The sequence below is a fragment of the Neodiprion fabricii genome, chromosome 4 (assembly GCF_021155785.1).
Source record: "Neodiprion fabricii isolate iyNeoFabr1 chromosome 4, iyNeoFabr1.1, whole genome shotgun sequence".
Taxonomy (NCBI): domain Eukaryota; kingdom Metazoa; phylum Arthropoda; class Insecta; order Hymenoptera; family Diprionidae; genus Neodiprion; species Neodiprion fabricii.
In genome coordinates, this window is record NC_060242.1 from 10,232,003 (window position 1) to 10,258,883 (window position 26,881).

Below are 26,881 nucleotides of genomic sequence, written 5' to 3' on the forward strand. Positions count from 1 at the left end.
GGGTGATGGAGATTATTTACTGTGTACCTTTGTTCACACTATAAAAAGTATTCGTTACCGCCACCGTCGTCACCATTACAAGAATTCAGCCCTTCCTTCCCTTTTCAGACACTAACAAGGAAACGTTTTCAGGTGTCCCCCTCCGATTTCGATGAAACTCTGGTATGTTATAGAGGGTCAAAATCGATGACACACGTATTTTTTTTTATCGGCCCAAACTCATTTTAAAGGGGTGAAACACCCCTCCAAAGTTGACCACCTCCCAAGATGATTTTTCTGTTTTGCATACAAGGAGGGGATTTTGATAACTAATAATGATAGTAATAAATACCTTGTCAAAAGTGATGAAAAACACACTTCGAATATTCTCAAGAAATCTTTATTTTAGGGGTTAACTTGTATATACAAAGTTCATTTTTTACATTAGAAACAAGATGTTCATCAGAGCTCAATGAATCCAACAGCACTGTGAAGAGCATGCAAGAATACAGAATACGTGTTTTCGATTTTATCCCAAAAACTGAATTCTTATCGACTTTTTTCCCAATATTGCGGATTATGTCTAGTATTTAGCCATGCATCATTGAATAACATTGTTTGAGGCTCGCATTCATTCTGGCATCGCTCTCTTATCATTTTACTGTTTTATCATTTTTTTTCAAGAAACGTAAATATTTTTCATTTCAAGCAGACTATCAACTACTCGAAAATTCGACGTGTGTCATATGTAAACAAGTCATAGTCAAGTTGTAAGTAGAAAGATAGACACAATGGTCTAAATTGTGTTAATGGCTTGAGAAAGTGAGTGTAATATAAAGAAAATTCCTACTCCAAATTTCAAATTTTCAGAAGCCCCAATTTTTTTTTGGCCTAGGAGTCAACGACAACCGGGTCGTTTTGGCACAATCAATTTATTTAATGAATCATCCGTGGAACATATAATAGGAATATGAACGTCCTCCAATGCACCGCCATGATCAGGGCTTACGAAAGAGATCTATTCACGATAAGCAATTGACAAAAAAAATTCATAGACGTATGCGAAAGTTTTTGTACACATTGATTGGAACATAAGAATTTCACAAAATATCTTCTTCCGCCTGAATTTCGTGACAGAACTCGACTCCTACCCATATAAGCAGGCGTAAAAAAATCTAAGAAAATTTGCATTTCCAAGGATGAAATTAATTGCGATGCTCTTTTTTAGAATAACAAACGCGAAAAGAATATTGTTTCACCTATAAAATACAACGACGGTCGTCCAGGACTGTGAAACTGTGCTGGGCATGTGGCACGTCAGCGACAAGGCTACAACGCTGCATCTCAACCTGCCTGAAAGACGATCGTTGCTGTTCTGAATTATTGGAAGACTATCGTGAAGTTTTTTTTTTCATGTTAGACATTTATTCAGTGAATAAATTCAAATTCTAGCGGATAGTTGTAATAGATCTTTTACCGTAAGAATCGAGACTTAAATATACGGATGAAATTCGCAAAATTCCAACACTTATGTGGGTGGAAGACGAGTTTTGTCGTGGAATTCAGGCGGAAGATGATATTTTTCAAGTGTCTTATGTTCGAATTAATGCGTACAATAAGTTTCGCGTATACGGCTATAAATATTTTTTGTCAATTTTTTTGCTGTGATCGTAACCCTCCCGTAACTCCCCGTCATGGGGGTGCGTTGGAGGTTGTTCATATTACTATCAGGGCAGAGCCCTTACGCGGATCTCGGGGTGTGCATAAGGCATTTACCAGCGATAAAAAAAAATAAAAAAAAAGGTAGCGACAGACCGAGAAAACCGGGAATAATCAAGGAATATCATCTATCGGGAAGAGTCAGATAATTATGATGAACCATAGGGAAAAACGTACTTTTTTCGTGAATCCTTTTGCAAACTTCTGCAGCAAGGCTTCGTAATTTCGGTTCAGCTAACTTTCGGAAATGGTATCGTTGAATTTCTGATCAGTTGTGTGAAACAGAGAATTACTATTTGTTTTTTAGATCCAAATTTATATACTCAAGGTACACAACTTTGCGAGCTTTTGGTCGTAAAAACTGCTCACCATTATCCAAGTTTCGTGTTAAAAAGTTCGGAAATTCTGCATCTTTTGACGGGAAAAGTCAAGGATGTTCATCTGAGCAAAATTGTCGCCACCCTGGTTGTTATATGTTACACGGATTACTCATACAAAAAAAAATGAAGTTTGTGAAAATGGTGTAATGAAATCTGTTGTCAACCCCGGTCTTCTAGTGCGCCACTATGCAGCGAGAAGAGTGCGTAGAGTAGATATCGAGCCTGCGTACTCTTGAAAGAAACGGGCCTGCGAGTAGGTTTGCCAGACGTCCGGCTTTAGCCGGATATGTTTGGCTTTTTACGATCATATCCGGCCAAATATTCACGTGTCCGGCCTGTCCGGCTTCTGTTAGATTTTTTGTCAGTTTTATTTGTCGCATGCATCTGCAGATGCAGCGCCTGCAGAGCGAGCGAATCAATGCAGCATATGCCGATTCACGGCAACGGCTCACCTTTTTGTTTGTACTACTCGCAGCAGGTTTTGTTTTTAGTCGGCGGTAAGAACGCGTGGTGTGCTCAGCCTATGCATTTTGAACATCAGTCAGCGGTAACCGTATTTCTAGTGAGTTAGTTTTAAATAAATACCAAATGATGATGGGACTAATTATTGATAGTTGCTAGTTATACTGGTTAATTTTGGAATAAAACTGTGACTTATTAGTACTCAGCAATGTCCACGGCCACCTACAAAGCTGCAGCCACCACTGCTTACGGGGCAGCAGGTAAACATTTTTAAACATTTAAAATACGTAATCGAATTGTTTTTTATTATGAAAGTTATGTCTAGCCTTGGAAACGTATGTCTGGCTTGAAAAAAGGTACGCTTGGTTATTAAAAAAATATATGTCCGGCTTTTAGGCCAAAATATCCGGCCAAGCATAGCGCCGAGTCCGGCTTTTGTATTTTGGGGTTGGCAACTCTACCTGCGACTCGACTCTGGGCTTTGGCGAGAGCTGTGTGCGGTGCGCGCACTTGACCGCTCTCACTAACAAAAGGTCCGGCAACACGTGTCGAGCACGCCGCCGCGCCGGTAAGACAAAATATCGGTTCGGCAAGTACAGTGAGAACGCTGCCAGTTACTTGTAGTGAATAGAGCGGTCTGGTCGATTCCGGGAAACGTTATACACCTGTGAGATCGTTTGAAACGTCTTAGTGGTACAATTGAATAGATAAAATCGCGGATTTCTTAACTGCATTCGCCCACGTAGTAATATTCTCCGGACATCATTCGTACTCTCGCAGGGGGATATTAGTTTGTCACCCTCGGGGGGGTTATTTCGGTGTTTTGTCCTGCGTGTGAGTGAAAAACATTTAGTGAAACGTATTGTGTGTCAACTAAAGTAAGGCTTCAAAGACCGACGCAGAGTGCTGAGCTGTATTGAAGGTAAAGTAAACAGAGAGTTCTATTATGAAGGATTAGTGAAGTGAATGTGCACCAAATTTCAGCTGAAAATATTCAAAATTGAAAGAAAGAAGGATAAATCGAGTAAATCCTGGTGGGTGTGAAAGTATAGAAAGATTGATAAATAGAAGGGCCACAATATCGAATCTTTAAAAAAGCAAAAATATCTATTGTCGAATTTAAAACATGTGGAAAATTCAATTATGGAAAATTGAAAAAATCAAAAGATCAGAATGTAGAATGTCAAAATGTACAATCGTCAGAATTCGTCTCGATCATACAAAATCACACCCAGATTCTTGATTCTGCTTTCTATCTTTTGATCTTTCTATATTTTGCCTCTGTGTTTCGGCAAAGTATCGAATAATTAAATGTGTGTCTCGCGACACTCAAAATCGTCCTCGCACATGTACGCACACTCGCGTGCAATGTTTACTTGCCGTCTCTGCGTCAAATCTCGCCGCTTGCCCGTGTCGCGACTCAAAACCTATCAGCTGTATCTCATGTATTGTCTACTGTCTCGAAATCATGTATGTGTGTAATCTATGTGTTCTCTCGCTCTGTGAAATCATCACTCCCTGTAACGTTCTCTTGCGATACGGTCTGTATCGCCGCATCAGAATCAATAAAATTCTTGGTTACTATTAATCATTATCTTTCTCCATCTCAACATCACTTTGGTTTCATTTACACTCGTCCTCATCACTAATTCGCGGATCCCACGTCGATGATCCATATCCTTTTGCCAACTCTCTAAACACTCTGTATTTCGACTTTCTATATTTTCAATTTTATATACTTGGACTTTACTTGGATATGTTTCGATTATTCTATGAATGAGATGTTCGCGTCTTTGAAAACTCGATCTTCTTGTCCTTCTATGAATCGGCTATTTTATTTTCTTACTCCCACCCAAATAACTTGAGATGGTTTAATTTGAATTTTTTTTTATGGTTTATGTTAATTCTTGTATTCAAAATATATGAGCATGTGAGGTCTGGCTTGATACCGACTGGGTAACCTCTGCGATTTATTCCTAGTATCATCAAACCTCTCGTACACTCCAGCTGGCCTCACCGCAATTTTCGTGTAATGACCGGTTCCACGAACAGGTGATTTTTCCATGTCAGCGGAACGTCGAGTGGTTGCCGGTGTGAAGTCAATCACGCTAATTAAACGGAAACAGGACAAATCTCTGTTTAACGGATCAACAAAACATTCTGGGATCTCGTCTAAAGTAACCAAGTCACCTCAAGTAGTGCCCTCAAGTTTGGTACAATCCAAGCATACCATGGATTCCTTTACCGCTTTTTATGACTCTGGTTTAATAGATGAGGAACACAGTGTACATGACTGAGCAATAATTTTTTTTACCGGTCGCGTTTGAGGTGAAGACGCAGCTAAGAGAACTTCATTGTTCTGTATTGACAACGAGCTAATCTCGGGATCTGCTTGCATTGCTGGTTGGAATTCAGAGAAACCATCCTGAGCTATATCGCTAGGAATAATATCGTGGCATTCAGATGAGTCATCTACGTTGGGAATATTAACATAAGAATCGTTGAGATTCGTACTACCCTCCGTACTGTTTGCATTATAAACTGTTTTGGAGACGATGTTTGCGTGGACAATTTTCGTTCGACCATTAATGTAGTTGATACGCTTGGCCACAAATACGTCCGCCCTCAACGGCTTAGAATCATTCCTCAATAGGTGAGTTTTAATTATGCTAAACTCACTTTCCATCGACGCGCTTGTAGCAGGTACTCGGCCGTAGCCAAATTAGTCACGACATACACTCGATCATAATGGGAACCATCAAATATCTCTCAACAGGCGATCTGCAAACGCAGGTAAATAATGCGCATTATCGTGATCGCCCTCTTCAATTCTTGACACGCTTTTTACTTTTAGGTCAATGTCTCTACCCCATGACCACCAATAATTGACGACGTTAATGTCTTCAAAGATGCTTTTATCATCCGGGAGAGTTTCGACTGGCGGGCTATTATCCTCTTCAAAAGCTTCCAACGACGGGTTGATGGTATTTTTTAGCCTCGATTTATGGTAATCACATTGTGACTGCTGACCAGAACATAAGTTGCCGTCTGTCTCACATCGTGCCACCGTTAGCAGCGATTAAAACATCTCGCCGGCAGAACGCATGTCGCGGACTTGTACAAATTGGCCTAATACCGTCATGTAAAAGACCTTCACTCGTCTCGGAAAATTTTTCAGAAAATCTGCGTACATCTTCAGAAAATGAGCTACTAGTCGAGGAAATAAAGCACTAAAAACGGCCCAACTGTCGATTTTTTGAGCAGTAAGACGGATTTTAATGCGGTTTTTTGCATTCGATTCGTAAGAGCGCCTACAAACTTTGTGAACTAAATTGATTAATTAATTTTTTGAAAATGCATTATGGCATTAATAATATGCATTTTGCAAGTGCACTTCCAAGTGACACTAAATAAAAAATTTGCTACTCGGGGGTTTTTGGGGTCGCTGAACACGAATATCGCCACGGCAACCGTCTCCGAGGTACGTGGTGCCCAGGGTGAACGTTTCAACGTCTTTTTCTGGAATTATCTTGAGTATTATTATTTTTACCTCAATGAAAGTATATTGTTCTTAATTCAATCACAAATTCGATCACAATTTTCGCCAAAACTCTAGGAGAAGACGTTGTTACTGTCCACCCTGGGCACCAGGTACCTCGGAGACGGTTGCCGTGGCGATATTCGTGTTCAGCGACCCCAAAAACCCTCGAGTAGCAAATTTTTTATTTAGTGTCTCTTGGAAGTGCACTTGCAAAATACATATTATTAATGCCATAATGCATTTTCAAAAAATTAATTAATCAATTTAGTTCACAAAGTTTGTAGGCACTCTTACGAATCGAATGCAAAAAACCGCATTAAAATCCGTCTTACTGCTCAAAAAATCGACAGTCCATTGCTTTATTTCCTCGACTATACATCAAGTCTGATGTAACATTGTGGCAACGTAGAGGTATGATTACATGCGTTGGCATAATCCTCGATAGTTTTATAGTCCGTGAAGAGCCTAACCGCTGCTCCTAATAACGCCTTGGATGAGTCACACACAACTTCTTTCGGGTATGCAGCAGCTTGAGAAACCCACTCCGCTAACCAGTATGAAATTGCCACAGTGGTGTGCTTTTCGCTGAGCATTTGAGAAACTGAAAACTGTCCATTTCGATTATGTACTACACAGTGGTACAAACAAATAGACTTGGATTTCGAACCATCGGTCCTTTCTATCGACTTTATAATGCTGTCAGTAACGTCGATCGAAATGCAGGCTGGCTCTTCCTTTGCGTAGGCTCTATTGACATGGAGCTGATGGTTAGTCCAGTAAAAAAGGTGGAACGGGTCCATCTCTATGGCGTGAATCGTATTTTGCTCTGACTTCAGTTTCATAATTTGCAATGCTTGAATTGGGTCACGATGTAAGTACTGTGACAATATATATTCATGCTTAGCATTAACCAAAGCACTTTTCTTGGGCAGGTGAGGAGGCTCGGAATCCCCTGGTAACATCAAAGTGTCAGCTTTTTCGGCACGGTATATTGCGGCTGATTTCGTGTACAATTCTTTAGCGATATCTCGTCGAATTGGTGCCCGTAAGTATCGTTTACCACACTTTCCGGTGCCTTTCGTCACAATACATTCCAGACGAGTTTTGTTACTGGCAGTATCGATACCGTTGTCAATTTTGTAGACTAGTTTCCCTCCACAATTGCAGGTACCTATAGAACATCGAACAAAAATTGATAAGAACTATTACCAGGTCGAAAACGACCATTTTTGTACATTTAAGTTTTCAATTTGTTCAGTTATTATTTTTCTTACACAACAAGTGAGTTATTATTTGTAGTTCAATGGTTTTATCAATTTTTGTCGGTTTAATTTTACATATTTTTAATTTTTTTGATTTCACATACTTTTCTGTAGTTGTAGATTTGGATTATATAGTAAGTTGCATCTTTGGTTATTAGTTTGCAGTTCAATGGTTCTATTAATTTTGTTTTAGTTTAGTTTTACACATTTGTTAATATTTTTAATTTCATATACTTTTCTGTACTTGTAGGTTTAGATTATATAATTAGTCATATACTTTGTTATTATTTGTAGTTTAATGATTTTAATAATATTTTGTAGGTTGCCTGCTGATGAATTGCGAAGAACAATGCAACATGCAAAGTCCCTAAATTAGGACCGACGGATCAGCCAGCGTGATACCTAGCTAAAATCCAACCGAAAATTTCTTAACCGAAAGCTCGTCCGACGCATAGTTTTTCAAATATAAGCGATAGTGCAAGGCCAATCCGAGTGCAGCATTTCATCTCGATTTGCCGCCACGGAAATTGCCGTTTTGTTAGGCCGGGTGAATTATTATTATTCGTTTACGAATTGAATATCAGCACTTCCCCGCTGTCACTTCTCGCCCCTTCTTGGGAGTTGGCCGATATTGTTGCCGGGGTCCGCGGTACCGGCCTCACATACTCGGTTATTATTTTTATTTTCACTCGTAAATGTGTGTTTCGTAGTATTGTCTAGCTAGAGATGCGCCTTTGTTCAGGCACACGAGTGTGCGCCCGTGTATGTGCGGTTGGTACCGCGGACCGCGGCAACAATATCAGCCAGCTCCCGAGAAGGAGTGAGAAGCGTGGGTTTAGACAAATGATCTCAACATAACAAATATGTTTCAAAAAGTGAAAGTTTTTTTTTCGAAAAGAAAACGAATTTTTTCGACTGTTATAAACATGTTTGAATTTCGTCGTTGGTATAAACAAAGATACGAGAAAAATTCGCATTCGTCATTGCTGTCGTTGTTGTTGTTATTATTATCTTTAACTTTATTAGGACTATCGTTATCAGTATTATATATATTATTATATATTACTAACATTATGAATATTTGTTTATTATTGCCGTTGCTGCAGTTCGCTTTTTAAATATTCATGGTGTAATTTTCGTGATTGTTACTAGTATGTTTATTCAATGTCAGTTTCATGTATGTATATTATGTCCAACTGGATGAAACTACTTTTATATCGTTTAGTTACTCTTCTTTAGTCATAGGTTCAGATCATAATTATAATCGGTTGTATCCTTTATTATTATTTGTAGTTTAATAGTTTCATTAATTTTTTGTAGGTTTAATTTTACTTGTAAATTTTGTTTCTTGTTATTATTATTAGTCCGACTATATACGTGTCGTTAGATCGTATAGGGTATATTTATCATTACAATGGATGCTAATTACAGCATCCGGGTATTATATCTCTGTGCAAGTAGTAACGAATAAAATGCCAATATATCTCTGTGGCTAACAGGCATAACCGAATAAGTCCATTTTTTGGAAAAATGAGTTTATGCCGGACTTTATTATCCGTATTTTATTTTAAGATATATAATTGTCGACATTTGTTTATCTCAATAGAAATATAGTGGTTTTGCTAAACCAAATAAGTCCAATTTCCCGGCATAACCGGATAAGTCCACCGGATCCCGCTATAACCGAATAAATTGAATTGTTTCAGTTTGGCAGTGACAAAATAATGACTGAATTATTTTAATGATATTGCTACATTCGATCTTCTGTAAAATAGAATGGCTTCCAACAGTAATTAATTCTGGAACCGTTTTCCCGATGCGGCAGAGTATCTGTAACTTAAAATCGCGGTTTCTCGAAAACATAATCTATGGACTTATTCGGTTATGCCTGTCTGCCACAGATGTAACAGTATACATACCATTGGCTGAACCGCTGGAACCATCCTGCGTGTTCTTCGAATTATGGAAATTGAATGCACATTTTAATCGGCTTGCGTTCCAAATCTGATCTGTCAACCAGTATTGCCAAAGAGCCGGCTTGAACGTAGTGCAGAGACGCCCATACGTCTTGCATCTAGCTGCATCTTGCCTTCTATAAAATTTTCTTTAGAGGAGTTCCTCGAACTCATAGCACTAATAGCTATTTTGCTGGATAAAAATGATTTTTTCTACCGATGAGATTTAATATTAACAATGTGTACTATAAGCAATTACTGGTGAATGAAATTGATGAGTTTTTGATAAATAATGGAATTTAACACAGGTCATTTAAATGAATTTACTCCAAGCGCTTAGGCATTGACAAGCTTCTTTTGCTCATTGTCGAAATACCCTCTGTTCGTCTGCAATTTTGTGATCATGATTAAGTCATATTTTATTATTAATATTTATATTATTAATGATCACTGATTTACGATTGTGATTTATGGGTGGATTCAATTCAATGGATCAAGGGCGATATCGTCGTAAATGAACCGAGTCAACGTAGGGTGAAATATGGTTTGGATGACTGTGACTGGCTTATACGGGCAGAACCCATTATCGCAGCAAATTTGTGAGCGATGAACAATTTTCAACAATGTTGACACCTGATCCAATAGTAGATCCAACTGCATTTTCATGCACCAGCACGAAGTTACGGACAAAACCAGATATTACTCTATTTAAAATAATCTCGGGAATCATGGATTGAAAAGGGGTATCATGATTCCTGATAGCGACGAAGTAGTGAACTATACTGGAAAACGGTCCCGTGAAACTTGAATTAGTTTGTACTACTAAAAGGGCAGAATAATCGGTTTGATCGTTGACAAAACATGAAATCAACTGAACACTTAAAAATTTTGTGTATCCTGAAATTCACTCAAATTTCTCTACTGATTTTTGCAGGGCTTGTGTCGTTGAAAATTCTTCTGTTATCAGAGACAATTCAATAATGCACTGTTTTGAACTGACCAAAATCTGGTAATTGAGATGGATTACTTCGACTTGTATGGATTTTCTGTAACACAGACTTTTGAACTGTGCAGCGGAGAGCCTATGATTAAGAAATCAATGTAACGCCTCTAAAAACCCTCTAACTTGTTCCGTCTAAGAGTTACTATGATTTTTCGAGTTTTGAGTTGGTTTCCAACCCTCGGGTGTGGAGCAGTCAGTTCGAGCGGGTGATATTCCGGGAGCCTTTAATTCTAGAGTGATTTTGGCGCCTGTACGAACTCTGTAAGTTGTTGCGTCTATCAGTTACACCGATTTTTTTAGTTTTGAGGTGGTTTACACCCCTCGGGGGTGGAGCAGTTAATTCGAGCGGATGGTTTTCCAGAAGCCTTTAATTCTAGAGTAATTTTGGCGCACGTACGAACTCTGTAAGTTGTTGCGTCCATGAGTTACACCGATTCTTCTAGTTTTGAGGTGGTTTCCAACCCTCGGGGGTGGAGCAGTTAATTGGAGCGGGTGATATTCCGGGAGCCTTTAATTAGCCTCAAATTATGACCGTCACACTTTTCTGAAATTTGACCTCGAGCCTGTTTTTTTTTTAAGTCTGGTTCATCTCGAGCGGCACCGCCACAGGTTTTTTTTTAAAAATCGCCGAGCAATTAAATTCTAAAGATGAGGAATTCCAAGAGCCTCTAATTAGCCTACAATTATGCCCCTAACACTTTTCCGAAATTTCAGGTGTTTTCCGTTTTTTTCGGTGCGGCAGTTCCAGGTTTATGCCGAGCTGGCACCGCCACAGGTTTCTTTTAAAAAACGCGGAGCATTTAATTCGAAAATAGAGCATTTAATTAGTCTTTAATTAGCCCTTTATTATTCTATAGGAGATTTTTCGATTTTCGAATGTGGCGGTTCCAGCTGGATATGGCTTCTGGTAACGCTACTTGAGATAGTCGTTGTATGTCTTGACTCAGAGACGCGAGATCCTTATCACGTCCTTGTCTCCTCGTTTGTAATTGTGCTGTATAAAGTCTCGTTAAATGGTCATTGCCATATCTCAATGTTAGCGCAGAGCTAAGTTTGTCATAGTCTGAAATTTCTTCTTCTGATAATGCTGTCAAAACGCTTAACGCGGGAGTTCGTAAACAAGAGGCAAGGCTGTGGGCCTTCATGGCGGAGTCCCACTGATTATACTTTGCAATTGTATTAAATTGTCTCTCATACTCGGCCCATAGAATTTTTCTATCAAACATAAGCGGATTCAAAGAGCAAATGGGTTTCTATTAAATTTGAGAAGTAACCCCTGGTAATCTTCAATTATTCAATTGACTAAGATGAGAATATCGAGGCTGAACATGAGACAGAGGCTCGGAAAAGCCAACCTCGTTACCTACGCTAGTTCTACGGATTAGGGATTTGTTTGTTTCCCTAATAAAAGGAACAGACCTTGAGTAGTGAACATCCTGGGATCGTCCTGGATGTTGAACTCCCTGAACAGCAGGGGAGGGAACTAGGGAAGGCTGTGGAGTAGCAAGTACTGGGACTCGAGGAGTAACAGCCGGCTCTCCAGAGCCGCTCATCTGATGGACGGATTGAAGGGCCGCAACAGTCGTCTGGAACAGGTCATGTAGACTTGTCTCCAAACGTTCTTGAGCTTCTCTATCTAGCCTCCGCTGCTCCAGTTCTCTTTCTCGCTGTTCCTGTTGCATAGTAAGTTCTCTTTCTCGCTGCTTTTGCTGGTCTTGAAGCAGTTGAACCAGTTGTTGATGTTGACGATCGGCGGCTTCTTGCTGTTGGTTCATAATTTTCAAGAGATCAATTTGAGTGAACGAGGCCACCGAAGGAACGGAAAGTGGGTTCACTGAAGGTGTTGATCTTGTTTCAGGGACTCGCGGATTTTCTGTGATTTCATTTCCGCCACTTTTCCGTCGTCGAGAGCGTGTCAAACGACTATTGCTCATAGTTATTAAAATTTCACGCACTGAATTGACTCGATTAAAACTCAATATCCCACTTCTGACACCAGTGTAACGTTCTTAGACGTTACGAAAATAAAATAAGGATTCGTGAGTTTGATTAATTAGACACAATCGAAGGCGTTAATAAAATGCTAAGAAGAAGCTTTAATTGCTGGGAATGTGTTTCTAGTTCAAAGTCTGAAACAAGACTGTTTTTACAATAATGTTGGTTGACGTAGTGACCTTATTCTTTTTGAAGAAATAAGAGGTTTATAAACTTCTTTTATCTATGATGACTACTAGATCATTAAAAGGGGGCAAAACGGGTGATTTCACCCTTTGTAACAGTATGTACGCCGTACACGGAAAAAAAAATTCAGCTCGTGGAACCAAATATTAGATAGTTACTTGTAAACAGTTCGTCGAACTAAACGTTCCGTTATTGGAAGAGCACTGCATGGTTCGTATAACTGACTGTTAGTCAGCTGTCATAGCTGTACGTTGTTCAGCTCTCTCAGCTAAACAGCTTCGTTCGAAGAGCTAGACCAGAATTTTTCGGCTCCGCTCACAGCGCTTATTATTAAATAGTACAATTATATTGCTATTAGTATTATTTTTCATCATTATTATCATTATTTATTCAGTGTCATTTACATATTTGAATGGACTATTTAAACAATTATCTATCAACTGTATTTAAATCATACTCATGAAATTTGAAGGTTATGAAATATGTCAACGCACCAGAGCACAGCGCAACTTACAGCTCTTAGAGCAAAACCATTCAGCTGTGAGAGCTGAACAACTTGCAGCTATCAGAGCTGACTAATATATAGTTGCTGTAACTACAAGATAGACCGTAGGGTGCGTATAGTTACTGGAGCTTTAGAATACAGCTACAGGATCAGCTTATTGGACCCAAAAACCCTGGACCGTCGGACCATGCGGACTTAGGTATCACCAAAGCCTCCTTGATACGTGAACAGGCACCTCCGCCCGTTGCTCCCTTCAGTAAGACAAGGGCTTGTTTGGCCATTGCTTCCAGCTGGAGACAAGTGAGAGAGGCGTATGTCACCTAATCGGAGATACGGGCTTTCCAGCACTCGCTTCTAATTGCGAACTCGGAGTAAACAGAGTCGCCTGCCTATTTTCAGTCGTGGGTTACTGACCCTAAACACCGCCGATCCTCCAGACCAGGGAATACCTTGGCTGTCTGTTAGTTTATTCCCCCCTTCCCTCAAGGTGCAGCTATGAGTTCGTGGAGATTGTTGGACAACGAGACAGACGAGTGTATAATTTGACAGTAAATAGGCTTTAATAGTATCAAATCAAATACAATTGGTATCGTTCGCTCTTGGCGATTTGGGTTATAAACTTAACTGTAGAAAACCAAAATACAAATAAAGAAATAATAATATTATCAGAATTTATAGGTTCTGCTCCTAACTGGTTCCTACAGCTCAAACTTTTTTGAATACGCGGCTCTATCCTATCTTTACCAATTCCTTTAAGAGGTCTCGGGCTATCGTGGACTCTAAATTTATAATATCTTTCTGCTTTCGAACTAAGCGCTTTGCTTGAAGTTCTTTTCTAATATTGTGAAGCTAAATTCGACAATGTCCTCTAGATGAGGTACACTTCGCCTAACGTGATCAGTTGTACGTGCGTGGTGAATGCTTTTCTCTTTACATATGAGATCTTACGATGTTCACCCTGACAGAGAGGTATTTAAATGAATAATTTTCCTTTTTTGTACAGCACAACAAAAGACAAAGACAACAACGAATGGCTGCTAACTGGATCTGGAGGAGGCAAGCCGCCGGTACTGCGATTCAAGTGAGTCCATATTCGTAAATTGAAATGCATGGAAAACTAAAAAGACATCCCGACTTGGCTGAAAAAATCAATTTTAAGCATAGATTCTCGTACTAGTAGAAGTACAATAGAGAGGGCTTGGCCGGGTTTTGCATCTAAAATATGCCGCAACAGAATTAGAATTACTTCAAACCAAATTTTTTCGTCTCATAAGAAACTAAGTGTGCCGAAATTTCAACTCTCTACCTTTACTTGTACGCTGGAAATTGACACGGGATTTTATAGTTTCATCCGATTTCCGCGGCACTTTGATTATGGAGAGTATGAGAAATATTGGAGCCTTTTCAGATATCTGTATATGTGCTGTGAATTTATTTCAGATTTTTCGACCGCAAAGTGGCTGTGTTGAAAATGTCCAAAGACTTATATTGCCCATTTTTGTTGGAATTTTTCAAGCGATTAACTTTTTTTTTACAGTACAAACGTCTGGTCAAGCTTAATTTTTTGAAGTTTGTTTAGATTTTCTGGGACGGTGCGCTGTTTTGACATTATTCAAAAAATCGAAAACCCATTTTTCAACCTATTTTCATATACTCGACTGATTTTATGTTTAATTCGAAGTTTTAGTTGATGAATTCGACGGTATTTATAATTTCTGTTATTACTCACCAGCAGCGCCTTCCTAGGATTACATTAAATTTTTATTAATTGAAAATATGTATTTGATACATGTGCTAGACGTCCCTAGCTTTTCGACCGAGCCGCATGGAAGGAGATGATCGCTGCTGAATTCAAAGATGAGACTTGTAGTATCTTGTATTAATTGTATGCGTGTTTATTCATTTATTAACTATACCGGGACAATCTCTTGAAACTATACATACAATGCGCATGCGCGAGTTTTATCGGCTGCTCGGACAGGCTGGCCACTCCGAGTTTCAGCTGTCAAACTCTGTTTCTGGCGGCTATGTAGTTCATACGAATTTTCGAGGTTAGAATCTCAAACAGTCGAGGTAGTGACTCGGAAAGTTGATGCTAATGCTCTTTGAAAATTGGCTTTATTCGACCGAAATGAGAAATCTATTTAAATGTCGGGTGCTTGGAAGAAACGCAGCAGGTAGGTGGAAACACTTTATTTGATCACCTTTATTATTTCGTACATTAGAAATAACAATGAAATTTTTGTCTATCAACAGATGATACGGCCAAAATAATTACATCTCTAATATTTACTGTTATCTGCCTATTCAATTTATCACACGTACAAAGATCATCGCCACTTTCATGCAACTAAGCAACTTTCTCACTCTCTTGTGATTTCAAGCGGTAATATTGAATTTTATCACTTTCGAAAATGTGACATTAAACCGAGCGTTCAAGAAATTTAAATAACTCACTATCTGTAACAGAACTGTGAATCTATTTTTTTCTCGAAAATAGTTCAACAAAATTTACAAATAGTCGATAGTCAATGTATGTTTTCCGATCAATAAATTATTGCTACTACTATTAAAAATTTTCCCATGATTATCAGAGTTTATTTCGCAAATTTTCAATGCTGTTCGATTAAGTAAATGAAGGGAACGTAATACTCAAAATGAAAATTCAAGTAATATTAGATTTATTAAAATGATTTCTGTATTTCATGTTAGTACGATTCGAAACAAAGAAAATCTAATCGGAAGCGTAGATCTCAAAAACGTAGATCACATCCTGCGACACAAGTTAAAAATCAACTTTCTCAAAATGCACCTTAACGTCACAATTAGTTTCAAGGACAATCATGTTTTAGAGTAATGGCAGAACATTATTACGAGGATATTGACTTATCGGATTGAAGATTGTGTCCCTTGGTCCATCAAAATAAATGAATATCTAATTTTTAACGAAGTTCATGAAGATTTTTTTCCAAATAATGTAATCCTATACAATATCTTGTTCATAGTCCTCCGAACATCACCTTGTAACAAGGATATTTGGAAGGAGTCCCTTTGTTGCAGGAACCATTATAAAATTCTTGGTTTTCAATTCGTGCTACTGAATAACTTCTGCGTTTCAGGTTCCATTTCCAATCTCAAAATGAGATTTTTTTGGTCCAGACAATGCTAACTTGAAATTCAGAAATAATTGCGGTAAATGGAGGTTCACAAGCTTTCACTTTTAGCGTAGGACCCTATAAAGAATGTAAAATTGAATTTGGTTTTAAGTTATCGTGCAACTAGCTAACCAGATGACACAGCAACTAAGATTAAATTTAAAGACATTTTCAACTGATGTTATTTAACAATTCTAGATATAGATTGATTCAGTTTGCCTAGCAAAATTCAACCCTACAATCTAATTGAGGATTTGAAAAATTATACATCTGAATTTAATGCCAAAGAGAGTAAAAGTAAGATTCAAAATAAGATACCAAATCAAATGGCATAAAGTTTGAAAAACAATGCTGGTCAATAATAATGCTTGAATTACAATGGTGGACAGAATGATTCCTCGGTAGAACGAATTGGCGGCAACGGTTAAGTAACAAACTTATCGCTATTGGCTCGATCAAAGTAAAATGATGGGATATTCAGCCATTATCATCTGTAGTATATCCCGCTCATCAATTTTGCCACAACTGATGTTAAGAAGGTGGCGATGGCCTGATGAAATTCACTCTGGCACCTGATGTCTGACAGTTCTGCAGCCACGCAGCAACATCAGTACGCTCTAATTCTTCAGAAGCAAGAAGTTTTTCAACACCGCATGACTGGCACCTCCACTCTGGCTTCAGCCAGCCTAGTTCAAGGGACCTGCTCCCACAACTCACCAGCTCCCCGGGTCCTGCATCCTTTGGAATTCTCGCCATGACCTCTCCATGGGTTTCCATGTAACAGAAGGTTTTGTAGTAGTTTGCTTGAATTGTGGTAGAGGCTGCAGCGAAGATGTCGAATAAAGCCAATTTTCAAAGAGCATTAGCATCAACTTTCCGAGTCACTACCTCGACTGTTTGAGTGTCTAATCTCAAAAATTCGTATGAACTACATCGCCGCCAGAAACATAGTTTGATAGCTGAAACTCGGAGTGGCCAGCCTGTCCGAGCAGCCGATAAAACTCGCGCATGCGCATTTTATGTATAGTTTCAAGAGATTGTCCCGGTATATTTCGTGACGTCAGAAGCGGGGAAATCGCCTGCACAAATCCTGATAAAACGGGGGTACGAATCTGACTGGAAAAATTCTCAAAACATAGCTTTAATAAAATTGTACGTCTGTATCTCAGTCACTACTATCGCAGATCATTGATAACGTCTGATAAAAATCATGATGAACTCAATAAAATCACGTCGCGTCAAACATGGCCGATCAGGCTAGCGACTTGTTGAATGTTCACCGCTTATACGATATCAGAATTTCTTTCGCTTTTGCCAGAGAGATACCGACGAACAAAAACACACACGTAGTGCGGGAAAACCTATAGCACCAGTCAATTTTCCGTAAATATGGCACGATTTGTGCAGACGATTTTCAGGTCACAGGAGCCCGTTCTGATGCATGAGAAGTCTGTAATTTAGTTCAACGTTGAACCTCCAGAAGCGCTGTAGTCGACGTTATTATTATTAGACACGCTTAATTGTGTACGAAAACACAAGATTACTTACCGGCGTTAGGGACTGTTGAGGCTCCTGCCGCCATCCATACCACTGGGGCTGCGCGTAGCCCCAGTGGTATCCCGGACGTGGGGGATTCGGGTTGGCCCCCAACGCCACCCCCGGCTGCTGTAGCTGGACCGAAGGCCTCAGCCGCACACTCACACCTCCGGGACATTGAGGTTGCGCCTCAACGCCCGGAGGTGGTGGCTGGTTCGGATCCATCCGAATCCCCGCTGGATTCAAAATGCCTTCTTGATTGTTGTTTACTAAAAAATAAAGTTCGCAAAATTAGTCCTATGCCAAATCAACGATTTATCAAAATCAACGCGAGCGACGTTCCCTACATCCGCTTTGCCAGTGCGGCAGTTGCCAGGTGTTTAGGTATACATATAGTACTTGGAAATACAGAAAAATATATCGCTCACGAATAATAAAATTCATTCAAAATCTTGGTCCCGAATTCCCAGCCTATATACCGCATCGCGATGGCCACTAAGCTAAAAATAATCGATGCATCGGTTAATCAAGTGAAAAAAAATTATGGAATACGACTCGATTGAATCGGTAATAATTTATCGATTAATCAATCATTTGATATTTTATTGAAATTGTGCATTCGAATCCCTAATTTAGTGCGGTTTATAAATATTCTCGAGCTGCTGAAGCTGAATAGAGGGTGGCTCAAAAAAACAAAAAAAAAGAAACAGAAAAATTAACGCCCCAATTCAAAACCTGAATAAACTAAGATCGCGTTTCGCTATCCGCTAGATCTTTTTGAAGCGAAGCTTTCCAAATCAAAGCTCTTACGCACGTTTGTAATGGTGATCTAACTCACCGAAAAGTGAAACGTCAGAAAGGGAAGTTGCAACGCGTATTGTTGCTGTGAGTAAAGCGAACCAGAGTACTAGAGAAGGTAACTGCGAAAGTTTCAGTGTAATCGGGTTATAAATATTATAACTATGAATGATTTTATAAAAAAACGCTCGGTGCGCGAGCGGCTTGTACAGCGTTCGTGCGCTGCGGTAACGGAATATTACGCGTTATTCGCAAATTTTGTTAACACTGCGATGGTACATTGCAAAGTTTATGGTCATTTAATTATTTACAATGTTTATGTGTATCGTTGATCGTACTCACGTACCATTCGTCTCGCCGTTAATTATTTTCAGACATGTGTGTAAATCAACATTTGTCATATGTTAATAAATATTTAACAACAGAGAGCGTAGAATAGGTATGCGAAAAAAATGATTAACGAGTACAAAATTTTTGATTTCGATAATTTCGCGTGGATTTCAATGTAAAAAATGTTGAATTTCACAATGAAAACAGTGGGACGTATTTTTATAATAAAAAACATAGTTAACATTTCCCTGAGTTTCCGAAAAAAAATCCATGACATTTCCATGTCTATTCCAGAATTTCCGAATTTCCAGGCTTTTACAGGTTTTCCAGAATTCCCTGACCAGTAGCCACCCTGTTATTTAGAGCTCAAATGATATACATACATCACATAAAAAAAAAAACCTAAAAAGATGTAGGATCAACATTTTTCACGTATTATGTGAGGATTAACATAATTTTGATTATTACGGAATTTAGCTTTTTGCGAGTGGTATTGGGCCGGAGCTGTCATGCATAAACATAGGCCCATCTCCCACCGCCCGTTACTCGCGGGCCCAGACCTACTACCTTAAAATGTTTTGTACGCTATTGATGTTTTTCGATAACACCAATAATGCGAAAGAATGCGTTTTCTGCGTGCAAAAAAGTATTTACGCGCCAAATATTATGATTGGTAACAAATTACTTACGGTTCATCGTTGCCGGTGGTTCGTGAACGACTGACTCTCTTCGGAGTCTTTTGGCGTCGACGCTTGCGCTTCACACACGCCACTGTCCCCACTATCCGCGCGGCCGTCACTTCTGCGTTTCCTCGCGTACCGTCCACATCCACTTTTCGCGGCGAACAAAGCAAACGCGAGTGTTTTGGTAATTTGCCGTGTCACAAGTTCTAATCACGTGCAAATTTTCACGCGGCCAGTGTGTATACATATATTTGTTACAAACAACAATAATCTTGTGAGTGCAACAATGGATAAATCACGTCGCGCGGCTGAACCGAAACAATGTTAAATTTGACGCACCGACGAACGAATCGTTCGTTGCAATGGTAAGTGTTTTATACTGCAAATTTCTGTTATGCAGTTATAGATATCATTTACAAGAATCCTGCCAAATCTGCATTTGCTATGCAGGGTGATTCGTAATTCACAGCAAATACTTGACACGGCGAATGCTTGTCAAAATTGGAGTCGAAAGTTCCTAAGAAATTTTTCGGGAAAACGCCTTTTTTCATTCAAAAAATGGAAATTTAATTTTTTCGGATTTCTTTTTCGATCAACCTTTTAATTTCTTGGGTCATCGTCAGAATTGATATCGAAAGTTATCCCTCGCGGAAAAAAGCCTCAACTTGGTGTAAATTCGTACCCCCGACTTAGATAATGCTGAATTCCCATAAGAAAAAAATTGTGGGTACGAATTTACACCCAAGTTGAGGCTTTTGTCCGTAAGGGATTTCCAAGAAATATTCGAGAAATTATTCATGGAGAAATAATTTGTACTACAATTTGTGAAAAAGTTAACCAGCGAATTTTGTTCTCAATTCTGATGATGATGTTTCTGCAGTTATAAAAATTAAAACTGAACTGATAATATTCAATTGAATTTCAATTATTGTTTATGAAGAACGTCGTTTTTTCGAATAATTAATCAGGAACTTTCGACTTTGATTTTGACAAGGAAGCCCTACAATATATTCGTCCAGAATCCGGAATCAACTTGTAGTCCCGTTATGTTGTTTATTTCCAGACGTAAGCAGCGAAATTATTATTGTAATTATCTTTATGACGACTGATGATATTTTGACACAGGACTAGTTAGATAAAGTAAAATTTGTGAATATCTTTAGCATTTCGGTATCAACAGTGCAAGTACGTTTCACTCGGAACGACGTTATCGTACAATAGAATAACATATAGTTATACCACTTTGTATCAGGCAACGTTTACGGAGTAGACTTTGTATAATTTCCCACTGGCAAGTCGTTTTACTTTTCAAATACATAAACAATATGTAGCATAATAAAAACAAAGTACGAAATTAATTCGTTTACGAACAAAACGTACCGTACAAAACGTACCGTACAGTAATTATTTTGTCTCTACAGTGAATTGAAATTGAGTCGAAGCATAATTGGAATTTAATGAATTATTCTCATGTTACAGCATAATGATGACCGCGACACGAGCGCGTAGAAAAATTAACAATGCTCCAGAACAATAAGAGATAAGACGCCGAAAACTTTCACAGAACTTCTTCGAAGTATTGTTAAAATGTTGGTGTGATTGAAAAATGAAAACTTCAAATTTCGTCGTACAACTTTTTCAATGTATAGTATAATAAGGAATTTTGCATGAAATCTTTGGAAAAAATCGCAATTTTGTTTATATCTTATATTCAGGATTGTAATTGAGCTTCAAAGACGCGGAATACATTCAAGTTTGTCGTGTTAAAGTTTCAAAAATAAATATCAATATTGAATAAAGTCACGACGATTTGAAGTAAAAAAAAAATATTTTGCTTTCACAAAAATGACCTCTTGTATATCAGAAACTATAAAAAGTATCAGTATGGTGTATTTGGGATAAAGACGCGTAATGAAATTTTAAATCGAACGTAAATCTTCAAATTGATTTTTGAGCAAGTCTTAAAAATATCGTACTGGAAAATACTTATTCGACGAAATTTCTTTTCGTCCCGTTTATGTTGCGGGGTCCTCAATTTCTGGGGATTATTGCATCAACTTACATATGTTTAATGCTAATTTGGCAAGGCTTGATGTATGCTATTGGAAAGAAACAGTAAATGAATAAATGCCACCGGATTCCCAGTGGCCGAAGATCATATGATTAGTAACTGTAACCTCAATTCGCAAAAGCTGTACGAAAATAGTATAGCGTATCCCATGCGGTTCTTTCACCGAGCGACGCGAGCTGAACTCTCTCTCTCTTACTCTCTTTCTCTCTCTCCCTCTCTCCCTGTCTCTCTCTCTGTGTCTCTCTCTTGTTCACGCATATCGCGCTAGGGGGGGGGGGGGGGGGGGGGGTAACACACGATTCGATTATTGACAATATCACTATTTTGTTAAACTGTTAATGTCACCGGCCTAAATTTGTTGAAGTATTGGGAACAGTATACATGTCGGCAACTGTCGGAATCTCGAAGAATTCACAAGTTTGATTTAACGACTGCCACAGTGACACGGCTAACACACCTCTTTATTCGTTCTTTCAAGAATTCCCAAATTAAATGAAACGCACTTCTTTACTCGTTCTTTACTCCATTAATTCTACCAACATGTAACTAAGCTAAACAAAATTAATGACGAAACCAAAACAAGTTGTCATAGCGTTAGACAACTGGCGATCAAGTTGTAACACAGTTAGATAAGTATGGTGACGCGACATACAATAATTAAAATGATCCAACATGTTGTTTACAACAATTTGCTTATTATTGTCATTATTATAACAAACGCTGGTAGTTGATAAAATAAGAAAACTTGTTTTGGCTTTCATTTTCCGTGCCGTTGAGAAATTGTTTTTTATTTGTATCTCTGATTATACCGGGCAATGAGCTATTTTCGGCAAATTTAGTTTGCGAAGATAATTAAAAGTGAGGCCTGCGAGGTATTTGCTAATGAATTTGTCCATCTTCTCTTTGTGTAGGCGGCGCCGCGCGGCGTTCAGTCGTCCAACAGCCGAAGAAACCGCCAACTCTCCGGCTACGATAGCTGCTGCTACGCAAGCCGAGACCCCGCCTGCACAGGCAGGTGAACCACTCGAGGTCGTATTGAACCTCGACGAACCGAACACATCTGGAGGTACTCGCCGATGCATGTCGACTACCGAACTGTTACGCATCTTGCAATCAGAAGATGATAGCGACGCAGAACAACTTGAGGACCACGATAACGTTCACAACAATGATTGCGACATAGAGAGAGCCGCTGCAGTATGTGACTTTGAATGGCCTGAAGAAGATGGCCTGTCCGATTACGAGTTGGTTGTATCTGACGCTGAACCCGACTCGTACCGTTTAGAAGAAGCGCACATCGATGGCCGCCGTGTTGTAAACTTGGAGCATCTTTTCACTGATTTAATCCAGAAATTCGGGAATCACGCACCGGCCCTAAATTGTCCGATGCGTTCCCTGGTAATCGTGGATTCGCATCAGCAAGGCTTGAAGACACAAGTATTTTTTCAATGCCAAATGTGCCTTTACAAAGACAGCGTCTGGACTGAACCGGAAAATCTTCAATCCATGGACATACATCATAGCACGGTGGCCGGATGCATAACGAGCGGAATAGGGTATTCACAATTGGAACAACTCCTTGCAGCGGTTGATGTCCCAAACATCTCGCAACGGACCTATCTGAGGTACGAGAACAATATAACGGTCCAGTTTATGAATGCCGCCCACGATGAAATGCGAGCTGCTGGAGAACTTGAGAAGGAATTAGTTCTCAAACGAGGTGACGTCGTTGATGGCATCCCTCATATTCCCGTCGTAGCGGATGGTAGCTTGATGAAACGATCTTACCGAACCGGGAAGTACGACTCTCTGTCTGGAGTTGGAGCCATTGTCGGGTATCATATGCAGAAGGTCCTCTTCATCGGGGTGCGTAACAAATTTTGTGCCACGTGTGAGAGGGCGGCCCATACTGGGAAGGAACCTACGGAGCACACGTGGTACAAAAATTGGGATCGACACCGCAGTTCGACCAGCATGGAGAGTGACGCTATCGTTGACGGATTCACATCCAGCATTGATACGCATGGACTTATCTACTCCACTTTGATCGCCGATGGAAACAGCAGCGTGTACAAGATCTTGAAAAGCAACCCGTACCCGAATATGATTGTCAAGAAGGTCGACTGCATTAATCATTTGTTGCACGCTGAAAAATAAAGGTCGCATAGGGAAATTGCGCTAAGTTGTAGAAGGTAGCGTACTCAGGCTGCGAACTGCCGTATCGAAGGCTGCAAAATTCAGATCGACGGAAGACGGTCCCACAACCCTAAAGGCCCGGAAACTTTCTGGAGATATTTTGAATATCGCGAGCCACGTGTTTGGTGAGGATAAGAAGTGCGCTGAACTGGGGTACTTTTGCGATGGATCATTGAAAAAAGACGAAGAAAACCACGTTCCAGCTCTAAACGCTTTCCGACTCTACAACAAGATACAGGAAGCCCTTTCTAGTCTGAGTTGCTACTCTGACAGTATAATATTAGGCGTAAACAGCAATAGCATGGAGAGGTACAATTCCATCATTTGCAAATACATCGGTGGTAAACGAATAAATTACGGGGCCAGAGGTTCGTATACCGGAAGATGTGCCGCGGTTGTCATACAGTTCAATACGAATAAATCTTTTGAGCGTATTGAGTGAAGCTGTCAATGAGGAACCAACAGCGACGTTGAGGCACATGGAAGAGCGGCACATTCGGAGGAATGAGAATAAAGCAGCAAGCAAAGACAGGTGTGCCGAGAAACGAAAAGCTGAAAAGAAAAACGACTCGAGTGCAACATCGCGAAAACTTGGACGTCCGAACACAACCGAAGACTACGGACCTAATTGTCAACGACCCGACTTACCGGCGGAAGAAAATGCAATAAAAACGCAGTATCACAACGATTGGCTGGTCGAATGGCAAACGGACCGCGATGAAATTGAACCGACAACAAGGCAGCAAGGACAAAGCGAGCGTTGGCTGTCAATACGGAAAAAGATATTGACAGCATCGAATTTTGGACGCGTGTGTCGCATGCGAAGTGATACATCGTGTAAAAACACCGTCAAATCGCTGCTGTTTCCGACACCGTTGCGGCTTCCTGATATTGAATATGGCCGGCAATACGAAGAACAGGCGCGAAAACGGCCACCGAGCAGAACATCAACATCACGGAGTGTGGGTTGTTCATCGATGAAGAGCTACCGTACATCGGCGCGCCGCCAGACGGTGTAATCGACGACAGTGGGATTGTGGAAATCAAGTGCCCGTTTTCCATAAAGAACTTCGCCCCGGAAGAAGCGATCGCACAAAAAAAAGGAAATGTGCATCGTATTTTTGACAGCCGAGGCGAGAACATGAACGAGAGTCACGAGTACTTCTACCAAGTGCAAGGTCAGCTGCACGTCACCCGTAGAAAGTACTGCATGTTTGCTGTTTGGACACCACGAGGTATGAAAAGTATAGTCGTTGAAAGAAACACCGACTTCTGGTCAAAAAAAATGCAACCCTTCTTGACGAGATTCTATAAATGCTGTATGGTGCCTGAGATCATTGACAGCCACCTGCTAAGAAATATGGAGATCAGAGAACCACAGTACATTTTAGACGCTCGTCAGGAAAAAGAAAACAGGGTTGCAAGTAAGGCAAAGGACCAAGCCAAATAAATAATATTACAGTTTTGTTTCCTCGTACCACGTTTCTGAAGAATGTACAAATCACAGTTACTCACAGTTGTCTGTAATTTCAATCGAGAGATAGGGTTATATCGTTCTAGCGGACAGTCGTGTGACAGATAAAAATTCTTCATGACGAATCTCCTGTGACGTAATTTGTGTTCGTATCGTGGTGCAGGTAATCGTTAGAATACCACATTCCATACTAATATAATTTTGAGCTTTTCATGCAATCAAGCTTTCGAATATATCTGTATCATATGTATTTATTTGTGAGGTATTTAAAATATTTTAGCCGCCTATGTTGCTGAATTTGTAGTACTGTGCATGATTTTCATTTGTGAAATATTGGAGATGATCAGAATATTATTTAAATTCGAACCATTTTATGTTATTCAAGTACATAGCCATTACACATTCCTGTGAGCATGCCGCGACGCGTTACAAGAATTCCAGGAAATGATTACATGAATCATGGCATAAAGACATTAGAATCTCTAAACATCTTGATGGGAAATATGTTTATCGAGCCTGTCATACGACTGTCAGCTAGAACGGCACCCGCTCTCGATTGAAATTACGGCCTACGGAGATTCAGATCGATTACTGGCGCATTAGCGGTTTGCTGGTAATCTCTTATGAATGTACAAATGATTTTTTATATATTTTTCAAAATATTGAGTTACCAAATTGTATACGAGTTTCAAATTTTTTTTTCACTGTTCTCTTCATGTATAATTATTTAGATTTTTCGTTAGGAGTGTGCAGAACATAAGAATTGCTGAATGCTTCGTTGCGAATACCACAATTTTATCGGAGCCTAGATTCGAATGCTCGGAGAGTTCAATTATTATAATCGTACGGTAATTTTTTTTCCCGATAATTGGAGAAATTTACACGTGTTGACATATACCCTAAGTACGATGTAAATATGCGAGAAATTTCAAATCTTGAGGAAAATAAATATTACGACTGTTATTATTTCATCATATAAACCATAAAAAGTCAGTTGGGACGAAATTTAGGTTCTTAAGTCAGAAATATCATCCTGAAAAAAATGACCGCGCATTTTCCAAAACAATGAAACCTTTTTCGAAGTGATATGTGAGCATAAAAAGTCAAAACCTATTTCTACGATTTTTTTCCGGAAGCGCCGAGTCATTCAATTTTGTTGCAAAATGAGCGCGCAGTAAACTTGAAGAATCAATATCTCATCTCCGGTTCTATTTGACGTAGAAAAATGATTCACAGCACATTCACGAGCAGAGAGGATAAGCCTTCGTAAAAACTTTGGTTTATCCGGAAACATTGAACATTGTAATTGTTATTAACGAACGAATTGTTTAATGGTACCATTTTTGACGAGGCTTCTACCATTTTATACATTCTGTAAAAAATCTTTCCGATTACAAATAATCCGTCGAGTTTGACGAGGAATTTCCCATTCATATTTATTCCGAATGACCTACATTAGATATCTGCTATCGGTAGTAAAATATTGAACACGGTGAAATTTAGAGTGATTCGTAAAAAATGAATATCTTACTTTCAAAAGAATTATCTCAACTTTTTGGATTATTCAAGATGATCAAAATTTTTAAGCACACTCTTCCATTTCATCAGATTCGACCATTCACTTTTAACATTTTTGGGTATAGTGAGATGG

At 39.3% G+C, this 26,881-nt stretch overlaps 1 protein-coding gene across 4 annotated transcripts in view; it reads left to right on the forward strand.

Moving 5' to 3' along the window:
* Positions 1 to 26,881, forward strand: part of LOC124180874 (tubulin polyglutamylase TTLL5) — a 280,376-nt gene that overhangs the window by 49,904 nt on the left and 203,591 nt on the right. For all 4 annotated transcript variants that reach the window (XM_046566773.1, XM_046566771.1, XM_046566772.1 and 1 more), the window contains exon 3: positions 13,991 to 14,068. In XM_046566773.1, the coding sequence (XP_046422729.1) occupies positions 13,991 to 14,068 (78 nt within the window). The remainder of the gene's footprint in view (positions 1 to 13,990; positions 14,069 to 26,881) is intronic.